This window comes from Nerophis ophidion, linkage group LG12 (genome assembly GCF_033978795.1).
Source record: "Nerophis ophidion isolate RoL-2023_Sa linkage group LG12, RoL_Noph_v1.0, whole genome shotgun sequence".
Lineage (NCBI taxonomy): Eukaryota > Metazoa > Chordata > Actinopteri > Syngnathiformes > Syngnathidae > Nerophis > Nerophis ophidion.
Genome location: NC_084622.1, coordinates 33,277,405 through 33,291,618, shown reverse-complemented (window position 1 = coordinate 33,291,618; position 14,214 = coordinate 33,277,405). Strand labels below are relative to the sequence as shown.

Sequence of the window (14,214 nt, the reverse complement as noted above, 5' to 3'; positions counted from 1 at the left end):
TGTCATATTTTATTAAAAACACCAAATTACATTGATTTCCTTAATGATCCAACTTGAAAATGCAATTGTTTTTTTTTTTGCGTTTTACGTACTCTTGTTTGACTACAACCTCACATGTGTGTGTGTGACTGTATTGTTTTCATTTTGACATACTGCTTTAACACATTGGGCCTACAATCACACAGAAAATCCAGCTTGTTTGGTCTTGTTTGATCAGTTGGCCACTTGATGGTAATGTGGTTCCCACTCTCCCTCAGCAACCAGACAGCTGTTCACTGGTGTTTCCCCGTACCTCCACTTTTTTGAGGTGGACAGCTACCTGTTCACCCTCTAACATGCCTGAACTGCCAGAGTATAAGAAGACTGAGCAGGGAGAATCGGTGCAACTTAGAGACTGACGTTATATTTTAGTGAGTATAAAGCCCCCCGCATACTCTTTTCAACGAGCCTCGGCTGCTGCTGTGTGGGCCCCTCCCCTATATAAAAGTGTTTGCGTCTTCACATAAAAAAAAAATGCAACAGAAAAAAGACAAACAAAAATACTTAAAAAACTATTTTGTTTTGCATTTCATGTGTTTTTTTTTAGTGTACATTCTTTTATGTCACAGCCCCCAAACACACATGCACGCGCGCACACACAAATAGATTGCAGTCTTATGAGAAACACTGATATTTCGTAAAAAAAATACACACACGCACACGTACATATATTTCATATATATATATATATATATATATATATATATATTAGGGGTGGGCAAATTAATGCGTTAATTACGCGTTAACTCATCAATCTATTAACGCCGACAATTATTTTATCGCACATTTGCGTATGTTGTTTACATGCTTTTATTTTGTTAACGCCTTTTCTTAACAAGATGGCATCTCCCGGATGTACTTCGGCGTCGAGGGGCTCTTGGTAAAGATGGAATATTTGGCAAAAATACCGGACAATTCTGCAAATTTCATGGCTGGCTTACAGCGTGGTCACTCCGGGATCACTTACGACCGCCAGACAATTCTGAATGTGGATAGATCGGGCCGTTTTGGACTGAATGACGCGTGCTTTCTAGACCTTCTAGCTAGCATGGGAATACTTTGCCGGCTACATCCAGCGGCCTGTGAAGCAGCGGAGTATATGTGTTGTCTGTTTATTTATGAATAATGCAGACGAGGAGTGTTGGCTGAGTTCTTAACGTTTACTTTCAGAGCGTGCATATCACAACATACAAGATGACGTCATGGCGACACAACCTATACAGGGCTACCGCGCATGCTCGTCACTCCTGTTGCATGCTGGGTAGGATAGTTCTTTTTTCCCCTGGCTCATAACATCACAATATAGTACCATGTATATGCGTTCAGTTTATCAAAGCACCAAGCAAACAATCGGAAAATTCCCATCATATCAATTCCTAGATAAGGTCATAATTATTTTAAGTGAACTACGCAGAATAAACACAACATTATTAATATTGCTACTACGGATAATTTGATCAAAAATTCCCTAAAACAGCCCACTACCTATAATATAGGTTTTTTGAACATAAGATCCCTGATAAAAAATTTTTTTCTGCTGTTACCTCAGAAATTGCCTGTTCAGATGTTGTGATTGTGGCTCAGAAATTTGTATGTACATTATATTTATTTTCCATAACAAACAGGATAACTTAAATACCCTGGCAGTGGCAATAAGCTTAAATGTTTGTATTTACATTTTTTGAGTTGATTTTCATGAAATATGCTATTTAACTGCTACTGTTTAACAAGGACTGATTTAAATTGTGTTTGCACAACAAATGTTTTGGCGCTTTTGTTCATGTGGGAGAATATTCCAATAAAGGTGCATTACACACTACTTTTGAATTAATTATTGGGCTTTGCGTATACAATGCAGTTAATCGCGATTAATCGGAGAAATAGTGCGATTAACTTCGATTAAAATTTTTAATCGTTGCCCAGCCCTAATATATATATATATACACACATATATATATATATATATATATATATATACATACAGTATATATATACACACACACACACACACACACACACACACACACACACACACACACACACACACACACACACACACACACACACACACACACACACACACACACACACACACACACACACACACACGTGTACACATATTTATACATACATACAGTACATACACATATATGTATGTGTGTATTGCACTCACAATACACACAAACTATATGTATATATATATATATATATATATATATATATATATATATATATATATATATATATCTATTAGGGCTGGGCGATATATCGATACATACGATATATCGCAGGTTTGTCTCTGTGCGATCTAAAAAATGACTATATCGTAATATTCGAGTATACGTTCTCACGCAGTTGCTTTTAGCTGCGGGCATTAGACTTCAGGCTCTTCTCACTCTTTCCTGTTTCTCCTTCTCACAGACAAACAGGCGCACATTCTTACATACGTCACATACTGTCACGTCATACGTCACATACGTATACGCCCTCGCCCAGCAGAGAGGTAGCAGACTGGGCTACGTTAGCTGCTAACGTAGCCGTTCGAGTGGGAATACGAGAGAAAGAAGGTGCGGATCTAGTAACAAATGAAGGAAAATTTGATTCCCAATAAAAACAGCAGGGGGTCCATCGTCTGGCGGTGGTTCGACTTCAAGTGGGAATATGTTGAACAGACAACCGTAATTTTTCAAGTGTGGGGCAAAAGTGTTGCTATAAAAAGTAGCATTACTGTTAATATGTAGCATCATTTGAAAAGTCAGTCGCTAGAGAATGAAGAGAATTTCATAACGTTCGTCGTAACCTACCACATAGTGAAGGACGAATAATATTTGATTTCCTATTATGCTGCTCATTTTTATTTGACACTTAAAATCTCTCTGACAAGCTTGCACTTTATGTTTTGGAAATGACTTGAATGTTTGTGCCATTGCTTAATAACTTTAATAAATACACTTTTGGTCAATTGACTTAGTTGTGATTTCCCTCTCTGCATGAAAGTTTAAAAGAAGCATATATGAATGCAGTATGAAAAAGAATGTTTTAATGGATACACATATAATCATCATACTGCTGTGATTATATGCATCAAGTGTTCATTCAAGGCCAAGGCAAAATATCGTAATATATAATCGTACGTCGCAATATAGCCTAAAAAAAAATCGAGATATTAAAAAAAGGCCATATCGCCCAGCCCTAATGTATATATATATATACATATATATATATATATACGTATATATATATACACACATACATCCATGTACACATATATACATACATATGTTTATATACACGTATGTATGTATGTAAATACATACATATATACATTTATATGTATTTACTGTTCATACATATATACATTCTGCCACTAATCCGCCGTCTGTTTCATCACCTATTTCTCTGACAGAACAGATGCTATCGCGCCATTAAAAAAATAATGCTGTTGAAGGAATCTTTTGTTAAATTGTTATCATCACATTAACTTTGACAGCCCTAATTCACACTGTACATAACACATTAACAGATCTATTTCTTGCTCATGTGGCTTGCACATTTTGTGTCAAGTTGCAATAAGTAACGTATTTGTCAATGCAGTTAAACTGCCTTCTTGTTTTAAAAAATGCCATTAAATAACATTGTGACAACCATTCCCATGATGAAGTTGGTCGGAACAATGTGTCAGAGTGCCTTTAATAGTTGGGAAAAGAGAATGATACACATTTCAACTCTTCAAGCTTCCATATAATAATTATTGAAATATGTTTTCACGATGAGCAATTCACATTAGGGTAAAACGTATGACAACCGACCCCTGTAAATGTTAATGTATTTTACTAAAATGAAAAAACTTGCAGATTAAAGGTATATGACACAGACCGTGTCTTCAAAGAATTAAAACAGGTTTTTTTTGGCTCTTCTAGGCATTAAACAAAGCATGTCTGTGCACAGCAGGCTAAAGAATATACTAGAGCAACTGGAGCACTAAAATTATTCACTGAAACTAATGAGAGGCTTTTACGGTCAGTAACTGTTTAACACAGGGTGACTCACTGCTTCAATTTAGCTAATCAAGATGACCTTTAGTAATACTATTCACTATTTAATGAGGGTTGGGTTAGCGTATAATGTTGAGTTGTGAATATTGGTTGTGGTAATAAAAAAGGATGATAGATTGCCACTGTGATGCATGAGTGCTTACTCTCTGCAGTCGCCTGAGATGTGGTCGGGGATGGAGTAGCGACAGTCCAGGATCATCACCAGAGTCTCACTGTCGTTGGTCTCCTGGAAGGGAGGAACTCCGCACACTAACATGTATAAGATCACGCCAAGAGACCAGATATCTGCAACACACAAAGCACAGATAGACTATAACAAGTGTGAGCTTGTGAGCGCTCTTATGCCCCAAAAGATGATTTTCCAGAGCATATTTTGAGGCGTTTTCTGCTTAACCCAGACTCTGTTTTCTACAAACCCCGTTTCCATATGAGTTGGGAAATTGTGTTAGATGTAATAATAAACGGAATACAATGAATTGCAAATCCTTTTCAACCCATATTCAATTGAATGCACTACAAAGACAAGATATTTGATGTTCAAACTCAAACTTTGTTTTTTTTTGCAAATAATAATTGACTTAGAATTTAATGGCTGCAACATGTGCCAAAGTAGTTGGGAAAGAGGCATGTTCAACACTGTGTTACATCACATTTTCTTTCAACAACACTCAATAAACGTTTGGGAACTGAGGAAACTAATTGTTGAAGCTTTTAAAGTGGAATTCTTTACCATTCTTGCTTGATGTACAGCTTTAAGTTGTTCAACAGTCCGGGGTCTTGTTGTCGTATTTTACGCTTCATAATGCGCCACTTTTTTTCGATGGGAGACACGTCTGGACTGCAGGTGGGCCAGGAAAGTACCCGCACTCTTTTACTACGGAGCCACGCTGTTGTAACACGTGGCTTGGCATTGTTTTGCTGAAATAAGCAGGGGCGTCCATGATAACGTTGCTTGGATGACAACATATGTTGCTCCAAAACCTGTATGGACCAGTCAGCATTAATAGTACCTTCACAGATGTGTAAGTTACCCATGCCTTGGGCACTGATACACCCCCATACCATCACAGATGCTGGGTTTTGAACTTTGCGCCTATAACAATCCGGATGGTTATTTTCCTCTTTGTTCCAGAGGACACCACGTCCACAGTTTTCAAATATAATTTGAAATGTGGACTCGTCAGAACACTTTTCCACTTTGCATCAGTCCATCTTAGATGAGCTCGGGCCCAGCGAAGCCGGCGGCGTTCCTGGGTGTTGTTGATAAATGGCTTTTACTTTGCATAGTAGAGTTTTAACTTGAACTTACAGATGTAGCGAAAAACTGTAGTTACTGACAGTGGTTTTACAAAGTGTTCCTGAGCCCATTTGGTGATATCCTTTACACACTGAAGTCGGTTTTGATGCAGTACCACCTGAGGGGTCAAAGATCCATAATATCATCGCTTACGTGCAGTGATTTCTCCAGATTCTATGAACCTTTTGATGATTTTACGGACTGTAGATGGTAAAATCCCTAAATTCCTTGCAATAGCTCGTTGAGAAAAGTTGTTCTAAAACTGTTCGACAATTTGCTTACAAAGTGGTGACCCTCGCCCCATCCTTGTTTGTGAATTACTTAGCATTTCATGGAAGCTGCTTTTATACCCAATCATGGCACCCACCTGTTCCCAGTTAGCCTGCACACATGTGGGATGTTCCAAATAAGTGTTTGATGAGCATTCCTCAATTTAATTAGTATTTATTGCCACCTTTCCCAACTTCTTTGTCACGTGTTTCTGGCATCAAATTCTAAAGTTAATGATTATTTGCAAAAAAAAAATGTTTATCAGTTTGAACATCAAATATGTTGTCTTTGTAGCATATTCAACTGAATATGGGTTGAAAAGGATTTGCAAATCATTGTATTCTGTTTATATTTACATCTAACACAATTTCCCAACTCATATGGAAACAGGGTTTGTACAATAAAACAAAAAAATACTAACAAATATAATGTGAATCCTCGTATCAGGTTTGAAAAATGTGCTGACATCCTCCCTCTGAAGGCCCGCTTTAAAACAAGCACTTCAAAAATGCCTGCTTTTAAATATTTATTATATAGCCTGAAATACTTGGACTTATGCAAGTAAATTGAATATCACACCCATCTCATATAGAATAGAATAGAAAGTACTTTATTGATCCCTGGGGGAAATTCAGCACCACAGTTCGCTCACAATAAACAATAATAAATAATATATGACATATATTATATATATAATATATGAATAATATAAATATATTCTACATTTAAGTGCAGTAAAGAAGGAACATATGCATTATACAGTCTGATGGCTGTCGGTATGAAGGACCTCCTGTGTCGTTCCGTGTTACATTTTGGGAGTCTGAGAATGTAACACGGAACGACACAGGAGGTCCTTCATACCGACAGCCATCAGACTGTATAATGCATATGTTCCTTCGTGACTGCACTTAAATGTAGAATATATGTAGAATATATTTAAATAAATAAAGGGTGTCAAACTTATTTTAGCTCAGGGGCCGCATAGAGGAAAGTCTGTACACACTCGGGCCGAACTATTAAAATCATTGTATTAAAACTAAAGAATCAAGACAATTTCAGATTTTTTTTTTTTTCGTCTTACTTCGGCCAAAAATAGAACAAACACATTCTGAAAATATTACAGTAAAATTATAGAAAAACATACTGGCAGCGGTCAAGTTTAGATCCATGAAGGAAAGAAAAAAGTGAATGAATGTTTATAAATAATACATTTAAATTTGTTTTCTTTCGTATAATTTTTTCAAATGAATTAAGTAATGTTTATGGCAACCTTTTTTCCAAAACACAATATAGAATGTGAGTTATAACAAGATAATGCATACATTAATTATTTGTTTTTAAAACACTTACAAAAAGTGGGACCCTAAAAATTTACTGTGGGACCCCATCTTTATGACTTGATGGGGTCCCTGTGACCCCATTTTGAAAATTCCTTGCACCAACACTGATGTAGTATTGGTGCGTGCTAAACAGCAGCAGGCGGCTGTGACCTGCAGGCCGGTTCTAATACTAATCAAATATCATTCCATGGGCCATAAATAATTCATTCACGGACCGGATCTGTCCCGCGGGCCTTGACTTTGACACATAGGATATAAAGTATTACACTGGATGGCTCAGATTTTTCGTACATGACCTCTGACAAACATGCACACATGCACAGGCTTCCTGATGCTGACAGTCTATTTCCTCCTGCAGTCTGCCTCCCTTTCCTTCCCTTCCACCTCCGCGCTTATGAACAGCCAGACAAAAGAGCTAGGACTGAATTACAGAAACACACACACCTGTGTTGGTGTAGCGTGGTGTTTTGCTCGTTTTTAATCCTTCCGCGGCAAATAAAAATACAACATATTGCACATGTCAAGTCTCTAGGAACACAGCAAATATATCCAGGTCATCTAATAAAAGGCTGCAAAATGACGTGACTTGTCCACATTTTTCATCCAAAGGCTACAGAATTGAGGTTACTGACTGGTCAAGCATGCACAAGGCTGCACAAAGGTTCAGCACATTTCCCCCACTTTATACACAAGATGGTGCAGATCAACTGCATTTGCAATATGCCCAAACTCCATTTTGTAATCACAATGGAGTCCATTAACATCAGCGATCTACATGTGCCAACATCACACTGTGCTCTGTTCCAATCAGGGTTTTTTTATGCTAGAGATTCCGATCATTCTTGAGTGAGACTAGTCGATACCAATACCGATCACATGTATTAACTGTACAATATTCAGTGTATTTATTGTGTATGCTAATGATAGTTTAACAATATCAACTAATTCCTTATTATCTTTTATCAAATACAAATGTTTGCTCAAAAAAAAAAATCAATAGCACACAACATCTAAACAAAAGCAAAAACTAATAAATGTTTTAGAGAGAATAAATATCGGCCTTTATCTTATGTGTTGTGTACTGAATGCCACAATGCTGACACACCAACAGTTGTTGTTATATTATAATCTCTTTGGACTTTTAATAATCTACTTGTTCATTTCCTGTTAAATTTCTGCTGTAACGCAGTTCCATCTACATTTCTTTGACTTTACTAAGCACTTTCTTCCTGGTCCTGTTTCAAACTAGCTTAGCGATAAGCATGTCTGCTCCTGCCTTACTCTTGGTGTGCAACATTTTTTTGCCTCTTCCTCCAGTTATAATAAAACATAAGACACTAAGAAATGTGGTTTATTTGCCGCAATGGAAGTGATTATCATTAACTTAAGGGAGCGCTCCACACTGTGTATGGAGATAAACAATTAGCCACTAACCATTTGTCACCCGAGGGACTAAAAATACATTTAGTGTCAGCTAGAGGGATCAGCGTTTGTGATTGTAATTAAATGCCAATAAGAATCGCATACTTTTTCACAATACTGGTTAGTGGACAATCAATGGGCACATCTCTACACTGTATACTTCATTGTTTACCACCAGTTACATGTCACTCTTAGACCCAGTCATGTCTAAGGTGCCTTACCTGACTTTTATAGAATGTTCTAACACCACTGGTTCACTACCGTCATTAACATAACCAGCTCTAACATCACCTTTTTCATGGAATGTCTTTTGAAGAATGACTTAAAAACACATAGGTGAAAAAGAACTTATCATATTTTCTCAAATTCCATCCATCCAATTTTGTCAAATTATTCACCCAAAATTTTTTTTGCATCATATTGAAGTTTGTCACATGTCACAATAATCCATAAAGTTGAGCACTGTGACACCACTATGATGCATTATGTTCCCGGTGAAGTGAAAAACATCCATAGCATTTTCTAGGAAGTTACCATCCTTTGTCTCATTAGAATGTACGTTTTAAGGTTTTAAAATTTTTCGAACATGACTGCAAAACATATTGTAGAAATGTTTTACACGACAGTGGTACCTCTGTGCATGTTAAACATATGCCTTTGCTAAACAGACAGCCATGGCATGTAGGCCACTTAACATCGATGAAAGCACAGTGCATGTCAATCATATCCCCACAGGTGATACATCATACAATACCTAGGAGAGTTACAATTACAGCAAGGATGAACCAACGGTACTACACAAATAAAAGCATGAAATTGTAACTATTGGCTGACTGTGAATATATTTTGATTACTGGAGAAAATTGGACATCTGTACGAAATCACAACAAGCTGGGGTCGCAGTGTACCAAAATAAGACATTAGCATTGTCATATGAAAAGGTAAATAAGATTGTTTGTTTAAACAAGAGTAAATGCAGATGTAAATGGTGCACAATGTTAAGTTCTTTATGGGTGTGTTTATTACATTGTCTATTACTGTGCATCTGCATGTAGTTTGCTATATTATTGCAAATACTTTCAAAATGTGCACTTAATTTTCACTATTCTTACTGTCACCTAATTTTGAGCATATCAATGAACTGCAGATCAGTAAAACATTTGAAAAATGTGCCGCGTTCATTCTGACTACAAAATATTTTTTTTTGTCCAAATATCGGGGTATTTTCTTAGGCATTTTTTTTTTATTAATGCAAGCAAATATTAGCCTGGGATTAATTATAATTAATCACAATTCAAGAGTGTAATTAGGCTGTGATTAATCAGAATTAATCACAATTCAGTAGTGTGATTAAACTGATTTTAAAAAATCAATCACTTGACAGCCCTAATGTTATAAAAATTGTAATAAAATAATAAACAGACACAATGTACTTTCCTTGGTAAAAAAGGCATTATATATTGGTATGGCTTCTAAAGAGCCAAAATTGTGTTATTTGAATGTTTAAATGTTTATCTTCTTCCGTTTTAATTTGTAACAGTTTTAGTGATGCCATTTGTAATGGGGAAAGATGTTACTGTGTCTAATATTCATGTTAGAGTTAAAGCTTGTGAGCAATTAGTGCGCTCGCTGCTTCTCTAGGAAATGAGCAATATCACCGATCTATGAGTTCATCAAAGCATGGTAATCCATTACGGTTTTACAAACATTTTGATTTAAAACGAGAATACTAACTTTTGGGAGTTTTACAGCGGTTTATCATTACTACCGTTAGACTTTACTTCATCCATTTAGACATTGGATTTATAACGGTCCATAAAAGTATGACAAAACCAAACATTCAAAAGGCATAATCAGCGACCTGTTACTGACCAAGATTTAACTTTTGGGATATGATCTCAATAGTATTGATGGCACAAAACACAGTGTTCAATTTATTCCACATAACCAAAGTACCCCATAAATTATTCTTTATGACTGATCTTGTTAGCTTCTGTCAATGAGAAGAGAATTATGAACAGTCCCAAACAACCAGCTATTTTGCCTGGGCATGTTAAAGACAAACACTTATTTGATTTTATTGTAAATGGCAAATTCAGCTCCACGACTGGACACACAGCAGTCTGTGTGGGATAAGCACACAGCATTAAATTACCCCTTGGACAACCATGCTCAATTCTGGCAACACAGTGAACACAGTCATGATCATCTCATGTCTAGAGAACACTTACGTTAAAGGGCTGAGAAGCCACAAAGTAATGTACTTTTTCCAGCTCAATAGGGAATATCACACATGCATACAATACCAACCATTAGTGGCTCCCTGGCAACTCCACAAGACTAGGAATAAACTGTTAGAATACTAACAATAGCTGTCCATACTCAAGTAATTAGCTATCAGCGGCAAAAGGCTGATGCACATCTTCCACATCACAAATTCATATTAAAGGCCTACTGAAATGAGATTTTCTTATTTAAACGGGGATAGCAGGTCCATTCTATGTGTCATACTTGATCATTTCGCGATGTTGCCATAGTTTTGCTGAAAGGATTTAGTAGAGAACATCCACCATAAAGTTCGCAACTGGAGAAAAGCCCTACCTCTACCGGAAGTCGCAGACGATGACGTTTCATGTGTGGGGGCTCCTCACATATTCGTTGTTTTTAATGGGAGCCTCCAACAAAAAGTGCTATTCGGACCAAGAAAACGACAATTTCCCCATTAATTTGAGCGAGGATGAAAGATTTGTGTTTGAGGATATTGATAGCGACGGACTAGAAAACAAAAAGAGAAAAGAAAAAAAAAACGCAATTGCTATCGCGTTGCATTGAGACTGATTCATATGTTTTTAGAGACATTTACTAGGATAATTCTGGGAAATCCCTTATCTTTCGATTGTGTTGCTAGTGTTTTAGTGAGTTTAACAGTACCTGATAGTCGAAAGTGTACGTCCACGGCCGGGTGTTGACACGCAGTGTCTCGGGGAAGTCGACGGCAGCTGTACGGGAGGCGCAAGCTCAGCTGATATCCGGTAAGAGGCGACTTTTTAACCACAATTTTCTCACCAAAACCTGCTGGTTGACAAGTGGTTGGGATCCATGTCCGCTGTGATCCATAGGAAAGTTTCAACTCCGTGAATTTTAAACAAGGAATCACCATTTGTTTGTGTGGCTAAAGGCTAAAGCTTCCCAATTCCATCTTTCTACTGTGACTTTTCCAATATTAATTGAACAAATTGCAAAAGATTCAGCAACACAGTTCTCCAAAATACTGTGTAATTATGCTGTTAATGCAGACGACCTTTAGCTGTGTGCGTAGCGCTCATACTTCCTAAAAACCTGTGACGTGTTGCGTACACGTCATCATTACACGACGTTTTCAAGACGAAACTCCCGGGAAATTTAAAATTGCATTTAGTAAACTAAAAAGGCCGTATTGACATGTGTTGCAATGTTAATATTTCATTATTGATATATAAACTATCAGACTGCGTGGTGGGTAGTAGTGGGTTTCAGTAGGCCTTTAAGTATTGTTATTAACTTTTTTAATGTAATGTATGTGTTGTGAAACCAATGAGAATAATGCGCCAACCATCCATCCATAATCCACCGCTAGTCCCTTTTGGGGTTGCGAGGGGTGCTGGCAATGCTCCTAAAACACTATGACCTATGTTATTTTAACAAGATAAATGGGTACTTAACTGTCAATGTACTCCATGGTACTCATTGACTGCAGCACGTGAACCGCAAAGTGGCCAGGAAACACCGTGTATATATATGTTATAAATACATTTCTTGACAAAATAGCATCGATCAACATGCATTAAATACATACTTTCACAAGCATTGATGAGTCAATATTGTCGTTTATTGCTTCACGGTGGCAGAGGGGTTAGTGCATCTGCCTCACAATAGGAAGGTCCTGCAGTCCTGGGTTCAATTCCAGGCTCGGGATCTTTCTGTGTGGAGTTTGCATGTTCTCCCCGTGAATGCGTGGGTTCCCTCCGGGTACTCCGGCTTCCTCCCACCTCCAAAGACACGCACCTGGGGATAGGTTGATTGGCAACACTAAATTGGCCCTAGTGTGTGAATGTGAGTGTGAATGTTGTCCGTCTATCTGTGTTGGTCCTGCGATGAGGTAGCGACTTGTCCAGGGTGTACCCCGCCTTCCGCCCGATTGTAGCTGAGATAGGCGCCAGCGCCCCCCGCGACCCCGAAAGGGAATAAGCGGTAGGAAATGGATGGATGGATGGATGCTTAATGCTTAAAGGGGAACTGAACTTTTTTCAACAAATGTGTTTTCTTACTTACGGAAACAAACGCGAGTGCCTTCTAATCATGGCAGACTTTGTAACAGACAACGAAGACGATTGTATTTTTGGACAAATGAGGATTCACAATCTTGTCTTTTTGAAGCTGAATATATGGAGAACGAACTGCTGCTTATAAAAGCGAGCACGACAAGAGGGTGAAACGTTGGAGCAGACGGAGGCCGAGAGAGTGAGGTTGGCGTGACTTTTTGAGCTATGCTTTATTTACATAAATTGAGTGCTTTCCCAAAAATCAACTGTAAACGTCCCCAGTCAGCTGGACAAAACAATATTGATCATGATACACCCAACACGTCATGTGTCTAATTACAAGTACAGTTTATACACAGTCTGGCTAGCTGTGTACAAACAAAACATGAAATGTGGGCTAGTACTTCACAGATGATGTAATATAATTATTCATGTTTTTCAGTCAGTGTAGATTGGTGTCTTATTGCAGTGTTGTGCATTACAAACTGAAAAGCCATTCTGCTGCTGACGTAGTTGCTACCTTACCTCTTGCCGTAACTAGCTCACGGCTAATACAGTAGCACATCGATGTGTTAGTACACTAGAAAAAAAGTTCCTCCATGTTTGCTCTTAAAATAACAATGTCACTGCAGCTTGACTACTAAACAGGTTATGGAATGTAATTAACTATTCTTGGCGGTTTTTGGATACATTTTTATAGTGATTAAGAGGCAGAATAGATTGCTTCCATTATTTGCATTGCTAATCACCTAGAACAAGATGATTTTTACAAGTTAGAATGCAAAAAACTACTTCTGTCTTCTAGTCTCTCATAAAGACTGTGAACAATAGGCAAAATTCCAAACAAACATTCAGCTCCCCTTTAACAATGGACCCAATCAGAGGCAAAGAAATCATACTTTTGTACGTGTGGTCGACCAGATAGTTTAAGTCCACATCGGAGATGGTGAATCTTCAAAATCTTGTTAAAAGTTATTTTTTATTAAGAGTGTATTGATCCCTTCCATCTAGATCTGGGCAAAATGGCCTAAAAATAAAATGTTTTTTCACAAAATTTTGATTTATATTTTTTTTCCCTACTTTTAAAGAAACCAATGAATACACACTTAAAAAAGTTTTGCTTTTATTTGATCATAAGCCATATATAAAATGTAGTTATTATGCAATAATTTTCAAATAACTAAATTGAGAGCTTCTAATGGGAGGCAATACTTCACTCTTGAATAAAGTACTACTGTAAACAAAAATGTAGCTATGCACATTGCATGCAAATAAATAATAATACCCAACATTGAGAATAATAAAGTGTAAACTTAATATTTCTACCTTGAATAAAAGACAAACAAACAGTCCAGTTGCGATTGATTTGAATGCCCTGAAATTACAATGACCTGGCTAAATTGGCCCTAGTGTGTGAATGTGAGTGTGAATGTTGTCTGTCTATCTGTGTTGGCCCTGCGATGACGTGGCGACTTGTCCAGGGTGTACTC

At 37.4% G+C, this 14,214-nt stretch overlaps 1 protein-coding gene across 1 annotated transcript in view; it reads right to left on the bottom strand.

Annotated features, from left to right (window-relative positions):
* snrkb (SNF related kinase b) overlaps window positions 1-14,214 on the bottom strand; it is a 33,636-nt gene that overhangs the window by 2,491 nt on the left and 16,931 nt on the right. The window contains exon 4 of the mRNA XM_061917403.1: window positions 4,238-4,379. Coding sequence (XP_061773387.1) covers window positions 4,238-4,379 — 142 coding nt within the window. The remainder of the gene's footprint in view (window positions 1-4,237; window positions 4,380-14,214) is intronic.